The sequence below is a fragment of the Homarus americanus genome, unplaced genomic scaffold, assembly GCF_018991925.1.
Source record: "Homarus americanus isolate GMGI-L3 unplaced genomic scaffold, GMGI_Hamer_2.0 scaffold54095, whole genome shotgun sequence".
Taxonomy (NCBI): domain Eukaryota; kingdom Metazoa; phylum Arthropoda; class Malacostraca; order Decapoda; family Nephropidae; genus Homarus; species Homarus americanus.
This window is the reverse complement of record NW_024742051.1, coordinates 126,903-153,424: the sequence shown is the minus strand read 5'-3', so window position 1 is coordinate 153,424 and position 26,522 is coordinate 126,903. Positions and strand designations below refer to the sequence as shown.

The window sequence follows — 26,522 nt, the reverse complement described above, 5'->3', positions numbered from 1 at the left end:
TATATCTATCTACCAAAGAATCTATGTATTTATTTAATTATTTATCTATATATCTATGAGTCTATCCAATACGAACCCCCCAAAACGAACCACCGACTCCACCACCAGTGAGTGAACCAGTAGAGCCGCACTGTAGGAGGCGCCTGGATCGTGAACGGCCAGGATTGACTTGACTCGGATTTGTAGTTTTAAGAAAATTATAGGAGTGAGGGAGGAAGGGAGATTATGGCGGCGTTTCAAACTGGTGATATAGCCGCCTTCCAGACCATTGAGGTGTCTAGTGATGGTAACCGAGCCATTGCCTTCCCTGTTGATGAAGAGGGCAGGAAAGGTATGCGTTCGGGTGTGATGGTAATGGTTCTTGGGTCATTTTGGGGATTTCTGGGGTTAATTGGGGAGTGTTAAGAGGAAAATTGGGGAGTTATTAATTGTTTGTAGTTTTTGTTTTATTTTCAGTGATAATTATTCTGTGATATAATATTTACTGCTGTTTTTAGTTAAGGTGATTCCGGTGGTTCATATTCTGTACCTGGGAATATATTTTCTTTTGGGAGGAAATTATTAATAGTTTTTTGAGCATTTATAATAATACCAGACGTTGTATTTTTATGTTTATCTGTTTCACTCCCTATGGTAGGAATTTTGTTTAGGGTAATGACGGAATATTTTGTATGTCGTGAAAAGATTGTCGTTTTTATTTAGATTTTAAGTAATTTGTTTTAATGCTTGAGTAGGATACATCCCAGCTTATAGGATTCGCCCCAACCTGACTAGGATTTACCCAAGCTTGATTAGGATAGACCCCAGCTTATAAGATTGACCACAGCTTAAGTAGGATTTGCCCCAGTTTGAGTAGGATTCACCTGAGCTTGATTAGGGTTGACTTCAGCTTATAAAATTCACCCGCGCTTGAGTACGACTCATCCGAGCTTGAGTCTGGTTCACCTCAGCTTGAGTAGGATTCACCCCAGCTTACTTCACTTGTTGATTAAATATCCTAATGCTACCTTGGGGGTTAGGTTAGGTTTGGGTGTTTAATCATCAGGTGAAATAAGCTGTGGTGACTAATCTTCTGGTGATCTGATCAACCTCCTAGAAAATATCTCAAAATTATGTCATATGTGTACTCAGTGTTAAATGTACTCAGTGGTTCAGTTAGGATTGAACCACCGAGCTATGTGTACTCAGTATTGACGGTACTCAGTTGTTCAGTTAGTTACCGTAGTTAAGTTAGGATAGGATGGTTAGTTTGTTGAATATAGTTAGGTTAGGTTAATTAGTTTAGGTTGGTTAGGTTAGGTTGGTTGGCTAGTTAGAAAGATTGTTAGCTTAGGTTGGCTGCTTAGTTGGTAAGGTTAGGTTAGGTTAGTAATTTTACATAGTTTCTAAATCACCTAATGTCTACCCTAACCTAACCTAATGACTAACCTAACCTAACCAAACCATCAACGAATCATTTCTCACACTTGCCCTTCGACCAACAGAGGATGTAGAGTTCAGTCACGAAGCCACAATACTGCTCATCGAAGGCATCAGGAAGCGTTACACAGAGCTGTCGTCCAACAACCGAGCGAGGCCCTACGTCTACCGGGACCTACACGAGGAACTGACGCTACACGGGTACAACTTCTCCCTCGAGCGGATCAGACGCAAGTGGAATAATCTACTGGGGACGTACAAGCGAGTCAAGAAGGAATACTCTCCTAGAAAACCGCCCTGGGAGTATTATCAGGTACGATGATTGTTGTTGTTGTAGTGTTATTGTTATTATTACGGTACTGTTATTATTGCTATTATTACCTACATCATTATTAATTTTCATATTCTAGTTATGACTATCGGTTGAGACTCCATGGTCCAGCATCCGTCCATGGTCCAGCAAAAAAATTTATTGTCATATTATTTTTTTTATTTTTCTGGTACATATTTTACTATTGCTAATACCATGAAATTATGTAACAATACTAATACATTATGTTACGATGGGTTATTTATTGTAGTGTATATAATCAAGTACAGTACTCCCTCTTTATCGACGGGGGTTACGTTCTGTAGACGGCCGTCGATAAAGAAACCGTCGATACCGTGATGGTTACGTAATTTTTCTAACTATTATTAGCATATGTTGAATAAATGTACCTTTAAGCATTAATGCGTTTCCTTTACACATAACCTTAAATAATAGTGTATAAATAATAATATAATAAGTGGACAAAAATACTAGCAAACTTACGATTTCATTTATTGAAGTGAACATCGGTCCTTACAGTAAACAATACAGTGTACAGTATATACAAGTGTGATGATTGAGGCTTATTAAAAGCCTGACCAGTCAGCTGCGTAGCTCATACCGCTGTCAAGTTGTTTCAGCATCTTCTTCTCATTCAGTGTGGCACTCGTCTTGCCCTCTTAGGTGTAGATCCAGAGGGAGCAGCAGGTCGTTTGGGAGGCATGGTGATATAAGTTGATGTGATGAACCACCAGCAAAAGTTGAAAATCAAAGACTGTTGCCCACGCGGCTTGGCTGATGTCTGTGTTCAGGGAAGGCGGGCCGCGGGTAGACGCTAGTCACGCCACTAGTGCCGCCTAGCGGCGAAAGTACAAACAAGGCCCGCAGAGTTCAAATAAAGCCAAAATAAAAATCCGTCTAAATAATCCGTCGATAATCGAAACCGTCGATAAAAAATCCGTCGATAAAGAGGAGTACTGTACAGTAATCTATAGTTAGAATTATTATGCAAAAAGTAAGGTCAAATTATCCAAAATATTCATACAGTAGGTATTATTTTGAGGGGTTAAAGCTCATACATTCCTGTGAGTCATTTATACAGTGAATGGTACCCACCCTTATAAATTTTTATCCTGGGCTTGCCTACTGTACCCCTAGATTCTTGTTTTATTTTCCTACATAATAAACGACCATATTCACATATATGTCTCTTTAAATCTACAAAAAACCCGATACAGTTGAAGAATTACCGATAATTATCATTTTGTTTGCATCTGTTAACATCGCTGGTGGTAATTTTTGCCATGTTAGACTCATCACTGTAGCCACATCCCCTTAGACTTCTTACTACCAGGCCGAGATATGGGCTGTTATGGTTATTTTTCAACTCATAATATCCGGTAATTATATGAGTGTAATTAACTTTTATTTAATTACCTGCACATACAATCCCCCAGACAATATGAAAAATACTTAAATAATGATTAAAAACATAAATCGAATAAATATTTCTTCGTTTGTTAGAGTTAATACTGTAAGGGGTAGGGAGAGGCAGCGTCCCTTAGTTCAGAATATTCTATCGTCCGGTTCTGGTCACATACGAGGGTGCCGGACTGGAGAGATTCAACTTGTATTATTGTTGTTGTTATTATTCTCATTATTCTCATTCAAGTAAAACCTCTATTTAACGGGCTATATGGAGGGGAAAATTCATTATTTCGAGGGTCCGTTAGATGTGAAACCTCCATATAATGAACTATATAGAGATGAAAGTCCATTATATCGAGGGTCTGTTAGATGTATAACCTCCATATAATGAACTATATAGAGATGAAAGTCCATTATATCGAGGGTCTGTTAGATGTATAACCTCCATATAATGAACTATATAGAGATGAAAGTATGTTATATGGAGTTGATGCTATTATTATTATTATTATTATTATTATTATTATTATTACTACTCTCTTGTATTGCATAAAGATTAGATACCTTTTGCATCAAGTACAGACATCCAGTTTATAATACAGCACATTTAATACTTAATTTGAATTTTGTAAACTTATCACTTGTTATCCAATTAAATCATCACCACCCCAAAAAATTATCATTAACAACTCATTCACTGTCAATTTATTAAACATGGGGAAGATATTTGTTACAGGAATATATCTCAACTTTTATAGTAAGAGTCTATGATAAAATGTACAGTACAGTATCTCACAAATATATCTGCCAGGATGTTGCCAGTGACTTCCAAAATGCCACGTGCAATACGTCATGTCCCGGGAGGGTTGGTATGCCTGTCCCGGGAGGGTTGGTATGCATGTCTCGGGAGGGTTGGTATGCATGTCTCGGGAGGGTTGGTATGCATGTCTCGGGAGGGTTGGTATGCATGTCTCGGGAGGGTTGGTATGCATGTCTCGGGAGGGTTGGTATGCATGTCCTCTGGAGGCTCTCGAGGGTTGGTGGCGTAGGGTTGGTGGCGCATGTCTCGGAGGTTGGTATGCATGTCCCGGAGGTGGGTTGGTATGCATGTCCCGTGGAGGCTGGTATGTGCATGTCTCGGGAGGGTTGGTATGCATGTCTCTGGGAGGGTTGGTATGCATGTCTCGGGAGGGTTGGTATGCATGTCTCGGGAGGGTTGGTATGCATGTCTCGGGAGGGTTGGTATGCATGTCTCGGGAGGGTTGGTATGCGTGGGTCTGTGGCATACTGACCCTATTGTATTTGGTAACCGATCATTATGTTAATTAAGCCGAAATACCTTAGGTTGTGAGAATTTAATTAATGATTTTTTTTAAGAATGACGACATTTTGTTTTTCAATAATGGCGATGTTGTCTTTAATCTTGTTTATTATTTATATTGTATTTTTACTCCACAGGTGATGAGTGAATTCCTTCCTACCGATCCGAGTTTTTCTCCTGCCATGGGATCGACGCCGTTCACCAAGATGATCGCTCCGGTGACGACCTTCCACGCCCACAGGGACCCGGTCACTCCGTCATCCACTTCATCCGTCAATCTCCAGCCGTCCGTTACCGTCCACGTTCCGTCTCCGTCCCTCGGGAAGGAGATAGAACGGGGGGCCAAACGACAAGCCATGATGGAACAGTACATCGAACAACTCAAGGAAAAGGAGAGTTATGAAGACGACTACAAGAAGAGAAAGGAGAGGAGAGAGAGGATGAAGATCAGAGCCCTAAGGAAGATCGGTAAGGAACTACAATCAATAGCCAAGACCCAGAGTGAGATTCTTAAGAGGCAAGACCTAATACTCTCAGCTATCAAGGCTTCTAAGGGTTGATTCACCCCTATAATTGCCCCTCCCTCACTCATACTTGTAAATACTAGTCTGTCTCTCCCTTACCTCTAGTCCCCCCCTCCCTCCCCCCTCACTCATACTTGTAAATACTAGTCTGTCTCTCCCTTACCTCTAGTCCCACCTCCCCCCTCACTCATACTTGTAAATTTAGTCTGTCTCCCTTACCTCTAGTCCCCCTCCTCCCTCCCTCATACTTGTAAATACTAGTCTCTCCCCTTACCTCTAGTGCCCCCCTCCCTCCCCCTCACTCATACTTGTAAATACTAGTCTGTCTCTCCCTTACCTCTAGTCCCACCCTTCCTCCCCCTCACTCATACTTGTGAATACTAGTATGTCCCTCCCTTACCCTGACCTTTTGAGGGAAGAAAAAATCCTGAAAATACAAATATTGAGAAACACAGTGTAAGGTATCAGTGTTTGTTGATAATACCTGTTTATAAAAGTTTTGTATAATAAGACCCGTGTATTGTCCAGGGACCCGTAATTTAAGGTAAAAGTTGAAAGAAATACAAAGTACAAAAAAGTATGTAAGTACTGAGTCAGGTCTGTGGTGTTTGTTAATGACAGGACCTTGTGTGTTCCCAAAGCTCGTGAGTTTGACGGGAAAAATTTGGAAAACAAAAACTGGAATGACAATAGCAACACGGATTTGAAAGTATGATGCTATTTCCTTTCATTAATACTTATCTATGACTAGACCAGGTGTGTGTAGTCAGGTGTGTGTAGCCCAAGAACTGATAAATGTTTGGAAAAAGATGAAACAAATTATAAATTTGAAAGACTAATTAAAACCATGCTTGATATAATGACCGTGGATAACTTCTTTTGATTTAGAGTTTGTACATTATTAGCCTTTGAATTTAGGGGAAGTTAAAAGTCTTTCAGTTTGGATTATGACCTGCATTATGAGACTAGTTATTGGAGTCAATTTTAGTGATTTTATTGAATGATTTTGACCCTTATTGATAATTTACATCAGTATGCTTAGCATAATTAAGTACTGTAATGTGCTAATAATAATTCTTGAAATTTATCCTCAATAGTGATTTAAAAAAAAATCCTTTGAGGTGAATGCAATGTATAAAGTAAATTAAGTTGTTATTTTGATATTAAGAAATTCATTTTTAATATAACTGGAATTGGTATTACTTTTAACATTGATGAAAATGATAAATACTGCCTGAATTAAAGTATGTGTCTTGTTGACTTTGTAAGAATCACCTGAAGATTAGACACCCTAGTTTATTTCAGCTGAAGATTAAACACCCTAATGCTGACTTTACCTGACCCCCCCACATTGTGTTAGATCATTACCTGGGGGGGCTATTCTTCAGGTGTATTTTATGTATAATGTACATAAATTATTTCTTTGGTTATTAAACTTGGACGGATCTACCAATATATATTTTGTTATTTTATACCTTTCAAATTATTATATTTATATTTGTATTATATAAATCATCAACATTTACAGCCACTTGATAAATGATAGATATATATATATATACATATTAAGTCGACAGTTTATAAATAAGTTGAAATTACTGTGACGTAAGTTAACCCAACTAAGCTTGTTACATAATTGTTAAAGAGGAATTTAGTGGAGATGAACGGTAATGGAATAATTTTTGGACGTACTAATTAGATATAGTATTTTAAACGTAATTGTGTGAGCTTGTGTGATTATTTTACTAATTATCTGTGTGTCTATTGGTCTGTCTGTCTGTCTATTTGTCTGTCTATCTTAACTATCGACAGTATCTTTCTATCTGTTTCTATTTGTATATCTGTCTATCTGTCAATATAAAATAATCAAAGGAATCATAATAAATTGCTGTTTTATGTAATTAGTTTTAAATAAGCTATTAATTATTATTATTATCTTCATTGTTGACATAGGAGTTCATCTTATAGAGACCCCGTCGTGAAGTTCGGTTAATATGAATCATTTTTTAATATTTCAGTATTTATTGGCAGTAAACATTTTATTGATAATTAAATGAGATTAAATACTTCTTATGGGTGTTTTGGTTAAGTGGGATTAAGTAATATTTAGAGATTTGTGGAATAACGTTCGTAATATCGGGGTTATGATTTTAAAAGGGCATTAAGGTTTCGATCAGTTATAAGAAGAGGATCAAAGTTAAAGGATCAAAATGTTGTTAAGAGAATCACTTGAATGAAAGGGAGTTGATGTAGTATTGGATCCTCTTTCTGAGACACAAACAAGCCCTGGTCGAGGAGCTGCGAAGGATCAATTAATGATATCAATTACAACGTTAATTACACAAGATAATTATATTTAACAAGATTATACCACTATATAAGTTATATAATTATGTGTAATTGGTAATTATATGTTGAGTTAGATAAATTGTAGAGAAATTAAGAGGTGAGGAGGAGAGGTGGTGTCTCGGCTCCCGGCTCCTCCCTCACAGCTCCACCATGCTTTCGTGAATGTTGTTCCCAGTACGCATGTGGGGTGGTTAATGGATTTCACTGTATTTTGTCACCGATGTGGGCTTGATGGCCTTGAAAATGACTTTATGACGCAGGTCAGTGACTAGTGTGTTGAGTTAGCAGAGAGGATTGTTGAATCAAGGCGAGAGAGAAGGTATTTGAGGGTAAATATTGTCGGGTGTCTCTTGGGGGAATATGGCGACGCAGACAGACAACTGTGGTGGCTGTGCTAGTGTTAATAAAGACAGGACTGGGACGTCATCATGGGCTGGCATTGTCGGTGGAGGGAAAATTGAGACTGTGGGAGATAGTGTGAAGCCTTCCGGGGATGACAAGGTGGTGAACAGTGAATGTAAGGAGGCGAGGTGTGGTGGGGTGGACCTGGACCCTGAGGAGCTGGCCCAGTTTACCGAAATACGGACCAAGAAGGACCGGGCCAGGAAGAGGGAGTCCACCAGGGGCGGCAGGAGGGACAGGCGGGGGGGTCGCAGGGACTATGTCGAATGGGAATCGCGTTACCCCGAGGGCGGCACCCGGGGCCGCGGGGGCAAGAGACCCGTCAAGGAGGCCGCCCCCAAGCAGTCCAACGGCCCAATGGAAGGGGAAGAGGAGGCCACAGAGGAGGCCGATCCCTACACGGAGGCCGAGGCGGAGGAGGAGAAGGTGCAGTACGTGCCGGCCCCAGCACCAAGCGTCAACATCTGGGAGAAGCGTCAGGGAGCCCCGGCGCCCGCTGCCCTGCCAGACCCTTCAGATCCTCCTCTCGTAGGTGAGTACACCACACCGACCACTCCTGACGCTGATTGCTGGCCGCTGATTGGTCACAACTCCTGGCGTCTTGTACACTAGACAGTAAACCAGTGGTATGTGACCTAAACTAACGATACCGGACAACGACGGTGATAAACTGTTGTTGTGTGACGTCTGGAGTTGTCAGTCATCATCAAGGGTCAGCTGTCAGCCGTCCTGTCAGCTGTCACACTGTCCATGATGACATGTCTTTTATTACCTCTCTATACTTATTTGTTATGATCTATAATGTTTATCTTCAGACAAATATCAAGTTTAACGGCACATAACTGTTAATTGTCCGCCCGGAATGTTTATTTACTACCGCTGTTTATCCGACGTGATTTATCATTGGCTGAGGTCGATGACATCTTCTGTATAATTCATATCTTATTTTTTTTTATAATCAGTCGCCATTTTTAACCTTTCATGATATTTCACCTTTTTAATATAGACAAAGTTGTATTATTACCGTTTGGGTCATGCAGCGAATTTAAGGATTTTAAGTTTAGGTTGACTTGGGCTAGGTTAAATTAGCTTGGGTTAAGTTAAATTAGCTTGGGTTAGGTTAGGTTATATTAGGTTAGGTTGGATTAGGTTTAGATTTGGTTAAAATTATGTGCATGACAAACGATAATTCTACCCAGAGATTAATGTTAATAATGTACTGTTTATTTATGGTCTTAAGTCCTTTGATAATTAACAAAAATTTAACATAATGAAAAACAAACTCTAGTATACATATTTTACTACAACTATTCAGCTCAGAGGCGACCCGCCATACACAAGGGATTAACGAACTATCATATATTTGCATCATACATCGGGGAATTCAGTTAAGTGTAAATGTATCGACTGCGAGTGTTGACGTGTGCGTTGGCGATATTTTTGTGTTTTTAGAGGAAGTAAAACGTGCTGCGTGAAAAATTGAACAATCTCCGTTTATGAATTTTGACGAGATAGATTCTGGAACTATGGTTGTTGGGTGAATAGGGAAGAAATCGACGACCCTATACTGAGATCTACAGGAAATGCGATGATTAGTTCACCAGCGTCGCGGTAGAGATGGAATACCATTTTACCGATTGACTTATGCATGGTAGTTTTATTTTGTTTATTTCTTTTTTTTTTGTTTATCCAATGCCGGACGATTTTAATTCAGCTTGGAGAAGACCCCATATATGAGTGGTTAAAATGTTGGATAAAAAAACTACGATGAAATTTAATACGATAGCTGTAGTAAGTAAATATCTCGGGCAAGTAATCCGGGCTTTAGGGTAATCGTGACTCGACTGGGATTTCTATACGTACAAACATTTTTGACTTACGAAAAATCAGATATACAAACAAACACGTCTGTAAGCCCGTTTGACGATTTAAATGAACTCACGAACGAGAATCAACAATGTAACTCATTCGAAATATTAAATAAACTAATAATTGTCACGTTTTTTTATTTCAGTCGGATAATTTTAATGTCTTGTGGATGTGATTATTATTTGTGATTTCGCTCTTATTTTATTTATTTATTTATTTTTGACTTGTCGAGAGTTTTGGTGTGTGTGTATAATAATAATAATAATAATAATAATAATAATAATAATAATAATAATAAACTGTTTACTAATAGAGTAGCAGCTGGTGGCTGAAAATATACAAACTTACATTTGATTTAGACATAATGATATGCGTTAAATACATTTACAGGGCTGTACAGTACATAAATCAGGAGTTGTTTATTATTTTAACAGTAGATGGGATGGTGCTATTCTTATATCTATCAGTGCGGGCTCTTATGGGCTGAATTTTGTTGTAGTGGCGGACTGCGCTAGGTGGGTGGGGGACTGCCGGTGGCAATGACGAGGATGGTGCAGTAGTCCACTGCCAAGCCTTGATAGTGCTTGGTGGTGGAGGTCACTGAGGGATGGCATTTCCAGGGTGGAGAGAGCGTTGATGTAGCCGGAGTAGTCTGCGCCGAGCGTGATTCTGCAGGCCCTTTTCTGTACCTTCTCTAGCTGACTGTGTGTGTGTGTGATATAAATAGCATCTACAGAAGTCGACGAAGAACTTGAAAAATACTCAACTAGAATATAAAAAAATTTCTTTAATATATCTTATAAATGTGGATAGGGTGTGTGATATATAAGCCACTTTATCATGTTATATCAGGTTACAGTAAGTACAGTATATATGTTATAGTTACAGGTCATATAGATAATTTAGAAATACTGTATTACTGTATTGTATCTTGTTATTTAGAATACAGTGGTGGTTATAATGTTATGCTGGAGGTTTTAATAGATTGTAATTAATTATAAAGGTATTTTGTATAGTTGTATAGTACAGGTATACAGATTAGTACGTGTATAGACAATCCAGGTATGGTATACAGATCAATGTGTATACAGTTCAGTATGTATATAGACAATGCAGGTATACAGTTCAGCATGTGATACCCCTATCTATGGGAGTTAATTGAGAGGAAGTGAAAATTATATCGAGGGCCCATTAGACCTGACGCCCCCATAGCAGATTATACGGAGATAGAAGTCCGTTGTATGGAGGTCTCACCGTATGCTGTATGCTTACTTAACTCAACGGCTGATAGCATACGTGGGATGCTGCATCTTATCACCTCTGATTACTACTGAGTGTCTTTTATGTTTGGAGTAAGTGACATGTGATAAGAGTATTTTAATAACAAAGTACGATGCCTTAACTTTACATAAATGACTGACTCTACGGTATTGTACTGTGCTGGGGGTATATAAGGATTAAGTAGAGTATTTTAAGGAAAGTTTTGTATCTTAACTTTACGGAGGTGAGATTGATTCTACGGTATTGTATTCTGCTGGGTGTACTGTATATAAGGATTAATTAGAGTATTTTAAGGAAAGTTTTGTACCTTTACATAAATGACTGACTCTACGGTATTGTACTGTGCTGGGTGTATAAGAATTAGTACAGTATTTTAAGGAAAGTTTAGTACCTTAACTGTACATAAATGACTGACTCTACTGTACTGTGCTGGGGATATATACAAATTAATTACAGTATTTTAAGGAAAGTTTAGTACCTTAACTTTACACAATAAATAACTGACTACTGTACTGTACTCTGCTGGTGGTATAGAAGAATTAATTTACATTTTTTTAATACAAAGTACTGTATACACCTCCATCTTGCCATAAATGAATCTTTATATATACTGAAGGTGATTAAATGTGTTTAGGCTATATACTGTCTATTTAAACTAAGTATATACCTTTAATTAGAGTACCGTCTTCATGGCTGAGGGTTGGCGACCACAGTCCTCCACTCTAACAGTACTCTAGGTAAATAAGGTTAATTAAAAGTCTTATATAAACAAGCACCTTTATTTTACCTGTTCTGTTGGTTAATATAATTCTTGTAGGTACGAACGCAGGCTGGGTTTTGATTTGTATTCACGAGAGTTATATAATGCTGCAGTCGCTTTACGAGATGGTATTCTGTGACTACCCTAACCTAACTTAACCTAACCATGCTAACTCTAACTTAACTTCACCATGCTATCTTTAACTTAACCTAACAAAACCGAACCATGATAATTTTAACCCTGACCTTATCACCTTAACTAACTCCACCTAACATAACCTTCCCACCCTAACCTAGCCTCCTCCTCCCACAGTTAGCATCAGGTAAAATAAACTAGGGTGGCTAATTTTCATGTGATATACAATAATCTAAATGTAAAACAGTTTATATATTGGAGAGGAGAGAAATAAAGATTTAATTAGTAGCATTTTGACGTTTGATAAGTGTGTGTGTGTCTGTGTGTGCGTGTGTGTCAACGTCTGGCTGATAAGCATCTGTCCCTGGAGTCGTAATTGGTGGGAACACGGGATATGTCTCTTGAATCTTGTGTTGTAACCTAACCTAAACTGACCTACCCTTGCTAACCTACCCTACCCAACCTAACCTACCCTACCCAACCTAACCTAACACTAACCTAACTAAAACGCAGCTTATTTCACCCTAAGACTAAATATGGTACCTTGATAATAAACGGGTCTGGGGGTTAGTCGCCATAAAAGGGAATTTCATCGAAACTCCTCAATGGTGTCAACATTTTCCTCCTCGACTTGGAAAAAAATAACAACACGCAACTATGGTTCGGTTTTATTCACTCTAACGACCAAACGACGTCACTGAAACAGGTGTCAGGGATCTCATGGTTGGTGTAAATAGTTGTTATCAGTTAGTTATGTACGGGGCTATCTGTTGTACGTGCTGTTGGGGTGTGTGAAGTGAGATGCCTTCAATATGGTGGGGGGGGATATGGTAGAATGTTTGTTATAGTGAAACCTTCATATAACAGACTTTCATCTCTATATAGTTCATTAGATGGAGGTTTCACATCTAACGGACCCTCGATATAATGGACTTTCATCTCTATATAATTCATTAGATGGAGGTTTCACGTCTAACGGACCTTCGATATAATGGACTTTCATCTCTATATAGTTCATTAGATGGAGGTTTCACATCTAACGGACCCTCGATATAATGGACTTTCATCTCTATATAATTCATTAGATGGAGGTTTCACGTCTAACGGGCCTTCGATATAATGGACTTTCATCTCTATATAGTTCATTGGATGGAGGTTTCACATCTAACGGACCTTCGATATAATGGACTTTCATCTCTATAAAGTTCATTAGATGGAGGTTTCACATCTAACAGACCCTCGATATAATGGACTTTCATCTCTATATAGTTCATTGGATGGAGGTTTCACATCTAACAGACCCTCGATATAATGGACTTTCATCTCTATATAATTCATTAGATGGAGGTTTCACATCTAACGGACCCTCGATATAATGGACTTTCATCTCTATATAGTTCATTAGATGGAGGTTTCACATCTAACAGACCCTCGATATAATGGACTTTCATCTCTATATAATTCATTTGATGGAGGTTTCACATCTAACGGACCCTCGATATAATGGACTTTCATCTCTATATAATTCATTAGATGGAGGTTTCACATCTAACGGACCCTCGATATAATGGACTTTCATCTCTATATAGTTCATTAGATGGAGGTTTCCCATCTAACGGACCCTCGATATAATGGACTTTCATCTCTATATAGTTCATTAGATGGAGGTTTCCCATCTAACGGACCCTCGATATAATGGACTTTCATCTCTATATAGTTCATTAGGATGGAGGTTTCACATCTAACGGACCTTCTCGATATATATGGACTTTCATCTCTATATAGTTCATTGATGAGGTTTTTCACATCTAACGGACCTTCTTGACTTTCATTCATATAATTCATTAGATGGAGGCTTCACATCTAACGGACCCTCGATATAATGGACTTTCATCTCTATAGTCTATTGGATGGAGGTTTCACATCTAACGACCTCGATAATGGACTTTCATTCTATATAGTTCATTAGATGGAGGTTTCACGCTCAACGGACCCCGATATACGGACTTTCATCTCTATATAGTTCATTAGATGGAGGTTTCACATCTAACGGACCCTCTATATAATGGACTTTCATCTCTATATAATTCATTAGATGGAGGTTTCACATCTAACGGACCCTCTATATAATGGACTTTCATCTCTATATAATTCATTAGATGGAGGTTTCACATCTAACGGACCCTCGATATAATGGACTTTCATCTCTATATAATTCATTAGATGGAGGTTTCACATCTAACGGACCCTCGATATAATGGACTTTACCCTCCATATAGTACATTAAATAGAGGTTAACTATATTATTGTAGTGAAGATGAAGGAAGAGTGTTTTGTAAGGGGAGTACATCATAGTAGAAGACATCTGTAACAACATTGGCTGGCGTAATTCTCTCCATGTTCCTTGATTGGCTGGGGTAATTCTCTCCATGTTCCGTGATTGGCTGTCGTAATTCTCTCCATGTTCCTTGATTGGCTGTCGTAATTCTCTCCATGTTCCTTGATTGGCTGGCATAATTCTCTCCACGTTCGTTGATTGGCTGGTGTAATTCTCTCCACGTTTGTTGATTGGTTGGAGTACTTCTCTCCACGTTCGTTGATTGGCTGGTGTAACTCTCTCCACGTTCATTGATTGGCTGGCATAATTCTCTCCACGTTCGTTGATTGGCTGGAGGTTAATTAGGTAAAGATCTAGGCACATGGTGAGTGACAGACAAACTAACCTAACCTAACGATCTTGTAATCTTTTTGGTAGTATAGTAGTTAGGTTTGTTTGGTGAGGTTTATTTTTGTTTGGTCTGGTTTAGTTTTTTAAGTGTGTTTAGTTAGGTTAGGGTTTTTTTTGATTGGTTAGGTTTGATTTTTTTTTAAGTTTGTTTTGTTTGGTTAGGTTAAGTTACTTGTATTCTGTCAGTAAAGCTGTACTCAGAAAATCCAAATGACTGCCAAGAAAAATGCTTTATCAACAATCGACTGCTAAAAGTTCCCGAGATAACGCTGTTGGAATCCTCGATAACTGTTGACAATGACTGCTATTGATATGCCAACTAGATGCCCCATTACAGTGTCCTTTGCCAATTACTAAACTGTGAATTGGGAATGTAATTTTTTCCTTTGCGATAGATTCTTTACCGAGGCAAGGATTTATACCGCGTTCAGTCCTCATATCATAGAATCAACGCCGATTGGATCCCATAATGCGAAATATACCTCATCCGCGAGCCGAGAATATATTTCACTGTGTAATTGTCGTCGGTTGTTTTTGCAGATGCGTAAACACACTAGTGATCTGCGGACATTAGACTTTCTCTGGTGGCTGTTGACTGATTGAAGCAAACTTTGTGTCGGGAGAATAATAATCCTGTGTGTTAAGGTTTATGTGTGTCAAGTAAGGGAGTCTGATGATATTATAGTGGATCATATGTTGGGTATTATTGAGTAGTATTATGGACTCGTATAAGGATATGTATTGTAGGGGGTAATAATGCTTTCTGGAGGCCCATAGTATTAAGTGATGGGCATTTACAGTATATATATATAGATGAATATATTGGGATCTTGATGTGGAAGAGGTACACCACACACACACACACATATGCTGGATTCCACTGAGTGTTCATTGAAACTAACTTTATCTTTATTATTTATATAGAGCGTTTATATATCTGGATGTGCGGCTACACTCTTCACAGATAGGCCAGAGGCGCCCAGATAAACTTAAAACCCCTTTACTACAAAAACGTTACACGATTTATAATTTGAGTAATGCCTGATGATTTTATTCAGCTCAGAGGGGACCCCCATACACAAGGGGTTACGGCACCATACTGGGCCCCCAAGGTGTCTTAAATCATTAGCGGGTATGTGTAGCTGCCTGTATCGTGGCATAGAGCTTTATTTACACTTTGTCATGGTGCTTCAGCCACGTCCATAATGCTTACAGTTGCTTAAAGAAAAATCAGTGTTTTTCCTTGCGACATTCACACACACAAAAAAACCATTTCAATAAGTTTAATTAAGGTTTTATCTTTCAAATTTTACAAGATATATTCCCCACCCAAATAAATTGATGTTTATCATCTTAAATATCGAAAAAAATTATATCAATTTCCCCTCTTATTCCCCACCAAAATAAAATAATGTTTATCATCTTAAATTCCTCAAAAAAATTACTAAACACCTCCTCATAATGAACGTTGATACTGTGGTTAGTTAGAGATGAATAGAGATGAACATAGAGGAATAGAGATGAACATAGAGGAATAGAGGTGAACAGAGAGGAACAGAGATGAACACTGTCCCTGGTAGCTTATCTGTCAAGGACTTTTGATAGGTCGTGTGAAGTGACAGTGTGGTGGTGGTGATGGTGATGGTGGTGGAGGGTGACAACCATGGGGTCACCACTACGTACACCATGCCGATAGATAGATAGATAGGTAGATAAATAGATAGTCAAGTATATATTTATTCAGTAAAATTGTCATACTGTCTAGTGATATAGTATACATAGATGGTACAGGTATACAAAGACAGTGAAGGTATACATAGTCAAGTTATACAGTATACATAGACAGTGAAGGTATACATAGTGGGTGGATAAAGAAAGATTGACAGATAATGATGGGAACTCCAATATGGTTGCTAGCGTCCATGACTTTGCAATATAACAGAGGAATATTATACGGCTATTACCGTGAGAAGTATTTATTGTAGCTATATTACTCTTGAGAAGCATTTATTGTGGCTATATTACCGTGAGAAGTATTTATTGTGGCTATATTACCGTGAGAAGTATTTATTGTGGCTATATTACCGTGAGAAGTATTTATTGTAGCTATATTACTCTTGAGAAGCATTTATTGTGGCTATATTACTCTGAGAAGTATTATTATCTGGCTCTATTAGTATGAGAAATATTTATTAATATACTAGTATGAAAAATCTAAACCAAGTTAATCTAATCCGAGTTAATTTAACCCAATATAACTTAATCCACAGGTGAGATAAGCTAGGGTGGCTAATCCTCAGGTGATAATAAGATTAATTACGGTTAGATGGTGTTAATTATCTCTCTCTCTTTCATTTTATGCCTAGTGGTCAATTTAGCCGGACGGGGAGCGACCGGTCACAAAAAAACGCTAGAATGTCTCCACTGCACGAGAGCCCCAGCGGTGTAAGAATGTTTAGCAGTGTTAGTGTGTTGCCAAGAATGTTCCTGTGTGTGTGTGGGAGGGGGTGCGAATGACCGTAATGTTTGGAAGCGATCGGCTGTTTACGTAATGGTTGCCGGACGTTTATTCCTTCACACCGGTTAGATTCTCGTGCTTGTGCCCACCTCGGATAGTTTTGACGGTTGGTTCGTGTGATTGGTGCTAGTGGTGTAAGTTTTAATTGGTGATTGTGCTCTCTCGCTCTCTCTCTCATATATGTATTTTTAGCTGTCAATTAACCACCAGCTCAGACCTAAACTACCGTTGACATAATCCCGGTATTCTCGTGACCCCAGAGGTGACGGGAGTGGCATGGCCGTTACTTTCGATTGTCCATTTTAGCACAGTGAAACGTCCTCCCCTCACCACCCTCACCTCACCCCCTCCCTCACCTTAACCCCTCCCTCACCCCCTCCCTCACCCTCACACCAACCCTCCCTCGCCCTCACCTCAACCAAGTTCCTGTGTTATTGTGGTAAGTTCAGACCACATGAGCGTTTATGGTGGGGTGTCGGTGGGTCGTTATGGTGGGGTGTCGGTGGGTCGTTATGGTGGGGTGTCGGTGGGTCGTGCTGGTGGGGTGTCGGTGGGTCGTTATGGTGGGGTGGCTGTTACTGATTGTCCATTTTAGCACAGTGAAACGTCCTTCCTCCGTTACTTTCGATTGTCCATTTTAGCACAGTGAAACGTCCTCCCCTCACCACCCTCACCTCACCCCCTCCCTCACCTTAACCCCTCCCTCACCCCCTCCCTCACCCTCACACCAACCCTCCCTCGCCCTCACCTCAACCAAGTTCCTGTGTTATTGTGGTAAGTTCAGACCACATGAGCGTTTATGGTGGGGTGTCGGTGGGTCGTTATGGTGGGGTGTCGGTGGGTCGTTATGGTGGGGTGTCGGTGGGTCGTGCTGGTGGGGTGTCGGTGGGTCGTTATGGTGGGGTGTCGGTGGGTCGTGCTGGTGGGGTGTCGGTGGGTCGTTATGGTGGGGTGTCGGTGGGTCGTTATGGTGGGTTGTTCGTTAGTTTATTTGGTAGTCGAGTATGGGGGATTGAGACTCAAGCCAGCTTAATTCACCTGACGATAAGACACCCCAGCTTGATTCACCTGAGGATTAAACACCCTTCATGTTAATTTAACCTGAACCTAACCTTATCAAATGCTGATCGTCAGGTGAAATAAGCTGGGGTGTCTTATCGTCAGGTGAATTAAGCTGGGGTGTCTAATCCTCAGGTGAATTAAGCTGGGGTGTCTCGGGAACTAGTAATTTAATATGGAATGTAGGGAAGCTTTTACCAAGGTCAGAAAGCTTAACTAGTCCCTGGTGACTGTGTGTGTGTGAAGTGCTTATTAGACTAGCGCTTCCTCTTACTAGGTTAAATTTGGCATGGATTAGGGTTAGGTTAGATTAGCATTAGGTTAATCCCATGAGGAGGATGATTTAACCCTTTGATGATAATATTTTAACCCTTTGAGGATAAAGTTTTAACCTTTTGTGGATGATTGAACCCTTTTTGGAGGATTGAACCCTTTTTGGAGGATTGTTTAACCTAACCCAACTTAACCTCACCACCTTGAAATAAACACCTGTGAATCATTGGAGGTTTACGGGGTGCGGGAAAATGCCTTGGGGGTTAATGTGTCGTAGCTATGAGGTAAATAAAGAGAGCGAATTGTGACACTTTCTCCAAGACGGTGACAGTGTGGGTTGGTAGCTTCTGTAATGTGTGTGTGTGTGTGTACATTGGACATAAATGACTTATTACATACATTGGTGGTTTAACAAAAGCCTTCATTAGAGAAAGGTGAAGGAACATACAGTGAACATATAGATTAATGTTTACATCTGAGGTCACGTAGATCAAGTGAGCTGAGGTTGGATAAGTTTAGGTTTAGGAGGGAGATAGGAAGGAACTGGTTCACAAATAGGGTAGTGGACGAGTGGAACAAGCTTAGCAGCTTTGTAGTAAGTGCTGGAATGCTGGAAAGTTTTAAAAGGAGGCTGGATAGATTCATGGATGATAGAGAGTGGTAGTAACTCTCGACAGGAGCTGCCATGTACAGACCAACCGGCCTATTGCAGACTCCTTATTTTCTTATGTTCTTATGAGGTGTTGAACAGCAGACACGTGGTGTAGTAACTCCCTCACAGATGGCGTTATGAGGGGCTTGGCGTGGTGTAGTAACTCCCTCACAGGTGGTGTTATGAGGGGTTTGGCGTGGTGTAGTAACTCCCTCAAAGGTGGTGTTATGAGGGGCATCACGTAGTTCCCTCACAGGTGGTGTTATGAGGGGCTTGGCGTGGTGTAGTAATTCCCTCACAGGTGGTGTTATGAGGGGCTTGGCGTGGTGTAGTAACTCCCTCAAAGGTGGTGTTATGAGGGGCATCACGTGGAGTAGTAGTTCCCTCACAGGTGGTGTTATGAGGGGCTTGGCGTGGTGTAGTAATTCCCTCACAGATGGTGTTATGAGGGGCTTGGCGTGGTGTAGTAGTTCCCTCACAGGTGGCGTTATGAGGGACCTCACTCATGTGTGGGGGTTGCTCTTGCACTCGACTTGCTAATGAGGGTCAGTGCCTGCTTGGTTAGGTTAGGTTACGTTACATTAGGTTAGGTTAAGACAGGTTATGTTACGATACGCTAGGTTAGGGTATGTTAGATGAGGTTAAGTTAGGTTACGTTACATTAGGTTAGGTTAAGATTGGTTATGTTAGATAAGGTTAAGATTGGTTATGTTACGCTAGATTAGGTTAAGTTAAGGTTGGTTAGGTTAGGTCAATATTGGTATGTTACGCTAGATTAGGTTGAGTTAAGGTTGGTTAGATTAGGTTCTCCTGACACACCAAAGCAACACTTAAGCATCGTTTCTTGTTACGGGGAGGCAGTGGTGCATGAGTTCGCCAGTACAATGACTTAGACAATTTAATGTAGAAATGAATATGCAGTTTCTGGCCGACCACAAGATGAGTCGATGGTATTGGTTTATATATAAAAAAATAAGCCAATACATAAGGTTTCTGGCTATAATAAGTGTTTTGATATCGAGGTTAGGTTAGGTTAGGGTTGGTTGGGTTAACTTGGGTCTTATTACGGTAGGGGTGGGGTTAGGTTAGGTTAGATTAAGTTAAGGGTTGGGTTAGGTTAAGTTAGGGTTGGATCAGGTTAAGTTAGGTTAGATTAGATTAAGTTAAGGGTTGGGTTGGGTTAAGTTAGGGTTGGATTAGGGTACGTTAGGTTAGATTAGATTAAGTTAGGTTAGAGTAGATTAAGTTAGGGTTGGGTGAGGTTAAGTTAGGTTAGATTAGATTAAGTTAAGGGTTGGGATTAGGTTAAGTTAGGGTTGGATTAGGTTACTGTAGGTTAGGGTTGTGAAATCGGTATAGATGCATCTGATAAAGTTATGAGTTATTTTAGTCGATTTTACCTTCGATATAACCTCTCTGACCACAGGAAGTGACTGAGTGTGTTTGGAACCTGTTAGTGGAGCCACCAGTTCATCTGAGTGACTGTCAGTGACTGGTTTGTACAAGAGACGTTCCCCCAATTATATCTTGAGTGACTGTATGGCCACCAGTTCATCTGAGTGACTGTCAGTGACTGGTTTGTACAAGAGACGTTCCCCCAGTTATATCTTGAGTGACTGTATGGCCACCAGTTCATCTGAGTGACTGTCAGTGACTGGTTTGTACAAGAGACGTTCCCCCAGTTATATCTTGAGTGACTGTATGGCCACCAGTTCATCTGAGTGACTGTCAGTGACTGGTTTGTACAAGAGACGTTTCCCCAGTTATATTTTGAGTGACTGTATGGCCACCAGTTCATCTGAGTGACTGTCAGTGACTGGTTTGTACAAGAGACGTTCCTCAGTTATGTTTGGTGACTGTATGGCCACCGGTTCATCATTGACTGTCAGTGACTGGTTTGTACAAGACGTTCCCCCAGTTATATTTTGGTGACTGTGGCCACCAGTTCATCTGGTGACTATCGGTGGCTGGTTTGTACAAGAGACGTTCCCCAGTTATATCTTGGTGACTGTATGTACCAGTTTATCTGAGTGACTGTATGGCCACCAGTTCATCTGAGTGACTGTATGGCCGCAGTTCATCTGGTGACTGTCAGTGACTGGTTTTGTACAAGAGACGTTCCCCAGTTATATTTTTGGTGACTGTGGCCACCAGTTCATCTGAGTGACTGTCAGTGACTGGTTTGTACAAGAGACGTTCCCCCAGTTATATCTTGAGTGACTGTATGGCCACCAGTTCATCTGAGTGACTGTATGGCCACCAGTTCATCTAAGTGACTGTCAGTGACTGGTTTGTACAAGAGACGTTCCCCCAGTTATATTTTGAGTGACTGTATGGCCACCAGTTCATCTGAGTGACTGTCAGTGACTGGTTTATGAGTGACAACAAGGCGAGTGTTTTACGTTGGTTTAAAAAAAGATTTCTTGAGAGTTTTCAGCATTTAGAAAGTGATTGACGCCTGATTCTTGGAACCGGTTTGCAATGGGCCCCCTTCCCCTTCCCCCTTTCCTCCCCCTTTCCCTGCACCCTTTCCTCCCCCTCCTCCCTTCACCCCCTCCCTCCCACTCTCCCTCCTCCCGTCACCCCCTCCCTCCTCTCCCTCCTCCCTTCACCCCTCCTCCCACCCCTCCTCTCGTCCCCCTTCTCTCCCCTTTCCCCCTTCCCCTGAATCTCTCTAGGTGGTGTAGGTGACTGAATTTGCTATATCATGATCTGTTAATTAAATAAGTTGTTTTGTGTGTGTGTGTGTGTGTGTGTGTGTGTGTGTGTGTTTATAAATGCCTATGAATACAGACAAATACATCATTCTCCATCCATGTACACACACACACCTACCTACACACACACACACACACACACACACACACACACACACAGGAGCAGTCATGCATAAAAATATCCTCATTGCTTACATTCATACAGAAACACACACATAAATTTGACTCTTTGCTTAACACACACACACAGACACACAGACACACACACACACACACACACACACACGCACACACCACACACACACACACACACACACACACACACACAGCAGACACACACACACACACATGCGCCATTCATATATGTCACATAAAAAGTCTTATAAAACCCTCCTCACTCCCTTCCCTCCCTCCCTCTCTCCACTCCTCCTCCCTCCCTCCCCTCCCTCCCTCCCTCCCTCCCTCCCTCCCCTCCCTCCCTCCTCCCTCCACTCCCTCCCTCCCCTCCCTACCTCCCTCCCTCCCTCCCTCCCTCCCTCCTCCCTCCACTCCACTCCCTCCCTCCCTCCCTCCACTCACTCACTCACTCACTCCCTCCACTCCTCCCTTCACTCCCTCCCTGGAGGTGAACATGCAAGAGTGAAGAACAATGTGAGGTTATTGACCCACTCAGAGTGTGTTCATGGCTTGGTGAGTGGGTGAGTGCCTGGATGAGTGCCTGACGGGTGTGGTGGGTGAAAGGTGGTGGGTGTATGTTATAGTGAGGTGAAGGGTTGTGATTGGATGATGAGATATTTGAGTGACGGGTGAGTGACTGCCTGGGTGGAGGATTGTGGTTGGATGAGTGACGAGTGAGTGGGTGAGTGCCTGGATGAGTGGGTGAGTGAAAGGTGTTGGATGAGGGTGGTGTCGATGTACAGTATGTTAGGGTGGATGGTTGTGGTTGGGTGAGTGGATGGTTGTGGTTGGGTGAGTGGATGAGAGGTTGTTAAGTCCTTGGATGAGTGGGTGAGGGGCCTGGTGGATGAGGTTGTGGTAAGGTGAATGAATTAGGAGTTAAGTGAGTGCATGGATGAGTGGATGACGATGTTTTGAGTGGCTAGATGATGAGGCAGACAGACAGACACAGAAAGACAGACAGACAGACAGACATAGACAGACAGACATAGACAGACAGACATAGACAGACAGACAGACACAGACAGACACAGACAGACAGACAGACATAGACAGACAGACAGACAGACATAGACAGACAGACAGACAGACAGACAGACAGACATAGACAGACAGACAGACATAGACAGACAGACAGACAGACAGACAGACATAGACAGACAGACAGACACAGACAGACAGACAGACATAGACAGACCAGACATAAAAAGTGAAATACTGAAACATCATAAAATCAACTCATTCAGACAATAATAAATAAATCAATAAAATAAAAGTAGAAAAAAAATAAAACAATTATGTAACTGGTGATGATCCAAGAGGCCTGCCAATGAGGGGGTGTGGGGAGGGGTGTGGGGGGTGTGAATGGGAGGTGTGGGTGAGAGAGGGGAGGGTGTGTGTGAGAGAGAGGGAGGAGGGTTGAGAAAGAGAGGGAGGGGGTGAGAGAAGAGAGAGGGAGGAGAATTGAGAAAAGGGAGGAGGAGGGTTGAGAGAAGAGAGGGGAGGGTTTGATATTATTGTGTCTAGTCTTAAAAAACTTCTTAGAGACCTTTTGTGTGGGGGGCACTTTCTACTCTGAATTAAGCAATATTCGGTTAAAGCTGATAATTGAGGCAACTTCTTACGCACACACACACACATTTAACAGAGAGAGAGAGAGAGAGATTTAAACCAGATGATTGTGTCTAGGCAGTTGCTGGGAGGCGCCTGACACCACCTGACCTGACATGACTTAATTCAACTCATCCTGACCCAACTAATAATGTCGAGTGCCAGGCTTGTCTCTAGGAAGGCGACACACACACACACACACACACACACACACACACACACACACACTCCGCCTGCTTCCTTGTTGGCCGTTGTAAATGTTTATACGCCTCACCTCGCACAGGATGCGAAGGGGTGCCCAATAAACTAGCTCCCTCTCGCTGGGCAAATTGCAAAAAAAAAATGTAAATCCTAACTTAACCTGACCTGACCTAACTTAATCTAACTCGACCTAACCTGAACTGGTATAACCTAACCTAACTCACCCTTACCTGATTTAGCTTAACCTAACCTAGCCTGACCTCTTCCTTCCTTCCGTCTTTCTACTTTTTTTCTTCCCTTTCTTCCTCTCTCCTTGCTTCCCCTCTCCCTCTCATTGCTTCCCCCCTCTCTTCTTCCCCCTCCCTCTCCTTGCTTCCCCTCTCTTCTCCTTCCCCCCTCTCTTCTCCTTTCTTCCCCCCTCCCCTCTCCTTGCTTCCCCCTCCTCTCCTTTCTTCCCCTCTCTTCTCCTTCCCCCCTCCCTCTCCTTCCTTAACCCTCCTCACACCTCCCTCCTCCTGCCATGTGAGAAGGGGTAGGTAAAGGCTGGACATAGTGGCGTTCTCATGTTACTGATTCTCCTCACTGACGTGGGGGGTGAGGAGGGGATGGTGAAGATTATGTAGAGGTGTGAATTGAAGCAGTGGTGACATGATATTTGACACCTTCCCCCCTTTCTCTCCACACCCCCCTACCTTTCTCCACTCCCTCCAACTTCCTAATCTACCTACCTATCTTTAGTACCTCCTCCTCTCTTACCTGACCTGACCTACCCTACCCCTTACACCACCTCCCTCCTCCCTCCCTTCTCTACCTCCTTCTTTCTCTACACCTCGTCCCCTCTTTCATTCCCCCTCCCCTCTGACTTCTCCTCCTTCCCCTCCTTCCCTACCTCCCCTTCCTTCAATAATACCCTGAACCCCGTCATAAGTGCAGCGTACTTAATATTGGAAGAACAAATACTGACAATGTATACAGCCTTAACAATATCAAAGAGACCTAGGGGTACTTGTAGCCCCGGACCTACGGCCTAGAAAACAGTGCGTTAATGTTCGAAATAAGGCAGAGTATTGGGTTTTATATCTAGAAGTGTAAGTAATAAGAGTGCAGAGGTTTAATTGCAACTATATCTTGCGCTAGTCAGGTCGCACCTCGATTATGCGGTTCAGTTCTGGTGCCCTTATTATAGAATGGATATCAATTCACCGGAGTCGGTGCAGCGAAGAATGACGAAAATGATTCCGGGACTCAGAAACCTTCAATATCAAGATAGGTTAAAGAAACTAAACTTGCATTCCTTAGAAAGACGGCGGGGAGATATGATAGAAGTGTTTAAGTGGGTGAAAGGAATCAATAAGGGGATATAGATAAAGTTCTTATAATATCCGAGCAGGATAGGACTCGGGCAACGGTTTAAGTTGGATAAGTTTAGGTTTCGGAGGAGACAGGAAGGAACTGGCTCACAAATAGGGTGGTGGACGAGTGGAACAAGCTTAGCAACTTTGTAGTAAGTGCGGGAACGCTGGAAAGTTTCAAAGGAGGCTGGATAGATTCATGGATGATGATAGAGAGTGGTAGTAACTCTCGACAGGAGCCGCCATGCACAGACCAACCGGCCTATTGCAGACTCCTTATGTTCTTACCTCTGTACCTGTTCCCCCTATGTACCTGTGTTCCATCCTGTGTACCTGTGTTCCCCTGTGTACCTGTGTCCCACCTGTGTTCCCTGTGTCCCTCTGTGTACCTGTGTCCCACCTGTGTTCCTGTGTCCCCTCCTGTGTACCCGTGTTCCCCCTGTGTTCCTGTGTCCCTCTGTGTACCTGTGTCCCACCTGTGTGCATGTATTCCCCCTGTGTACCTGTGTTCCCCCTGTGTACCTGTGTCCCACCTGTTCCTGTGTCCCTCTGTGTACCTGTGTCCCACCTGTGTTCCTGTGTCCCCTCTGTGTACCCGTGTTTCCCCCTGTGTTCCTGTGTCCCTCTGTGTACCTGTGTCCCACCTGTGTGCATGTTTCCCCCTGTGTACCTGTGTCCCACCTGTGTACCTGTGTCCCACCTGTGTTCCTGTGTCCCCTCTGTACCTGTGTCCCACCTGTGTGCATGTATTCCCCTGTGTACCTGTGTCCCCTCTGTGTACCCGTGTTTCCCCCTGTGTTCCGTGTCCCTCTGTGTACCTGTGTCCCACCTGTGCATGTATTCCCCCCTGTGTACCTGTGTCCCCCTCTGTGTACCTGTGTCCCACCTGTGCCTGTGTCCCCCTCTGTGTACCTGTGTCCCACCTGTGTGTATTCCCCTGTGTACCTGTGTTCCCCCTGTGTACCTGTCCACTGTGTTCCTGTGTCCCTCTGTGTACCGTGTTTCCCCCTGTGTTCCTGTGTCCTCTGTGCCTGTGTCCCACCTGTGTGCATGTATTCCCCTGTGTACCTGTGTTCCCCCTGTGTACCTGTGTCCCACCTGTGTGCCTGTGTCCCCTCTGTGTACCTGTGTCCCACCTGTGTGCATGTATTCCCCTGTGTACCTGTGTTTCCCCTGTGTACCTGTGTCCCACCTGTGTTCCTGTGTCCCACCTGTGTGCATGTTCCCTGTGTACCTGTGTTTCCCCTGTGTACCTGTGTCCCACCTGTGTTCCTGTGTCCCTCTGTGTGACCCGTGTTCCCCCTGTGTACCTGTGTTCCACCTGTGTTCCTGTGTCCCTCTGTGTACCTGTGTCCCACCTGTGTTCCTGTGTCCCCTCTGTGTACCTGTGTCCCACCTGTGTGCATGTATTCCCCTGTGTCCCACCTGTGTACCTG

General features: G+C 42.0%; 2 protein-coding genes across 4 annotated transcripts in view; both read left to right on the top strand.

The window, feature by feature from the left end:
- Positions 1 to 117: 117 nt before the first annotated feature.
- LOC121876456 lies at positions 118 to 5,130 on the top strand. The gene is made up of 3 exons (XM_042381552.1): positions 118 to 331; positions 1,485 to 1,732; positions 4,616 to 5,130. Exons 1-3 carry the CDS (start codon positions 226 to 228, stop codon positions 5,036 to 5,038), a joined length of 777 nt encoding a protein of 258 aa, XP_042237486.1. The 5' UTR covers positions 118 to 225; the 3' UTR covers positions 5,039 to 5,130.
- Positions 5,131 to 7,482: 2,352 nt separating this feature from the next.
- The window catches only part of LOC121876465 (la-related protein 1B-like), a 54,729-nt gene continuing 35,689 nt past the window's right edge, over positions 7,483 to 26,522 (top strand). For all 3 annotated transcript variants that reach the window (XM_042381564.1, XM_042381565.1, XM_042381563.1), the window contains exon 1: positions 7,483 to 8,285. In XM_042381564.1, the coding sequence (XP_042237498.1) occupies positions 7,712 to 8,285 (574 nt within the window). In that variant the 5' untranslated portion in view covers positions 7,483 to 7,711. The remainder of the gene's footprint in view (positions 8,286 to 26,522) is intronic.

Excerpts from the sequence above, each read along its gene's own strand:
- LOC121876456 (XM_042381552.1), top strand. The coding sequence starts at position 226 with ATGGCGGCGTTTCAAACTGGTGATATAGCCGCCTTCCAGACCATTGAG. Across the intron at positions 332-1,484 it reads TGATGAAGAGGGCAGGAAAG|AGGATGTAGAGTTCAGTCAC; the intron begins GTATGCGTTCGG and ends TTCGACCAACAG. Across the intron at positions 1,733-4,615 it reads CGCCCTGGGAGTATTATCAG|GTGATGAGTGAATTCCTTCC; the intron begins GTACGATGATTG and ends TTTACTCCACAG.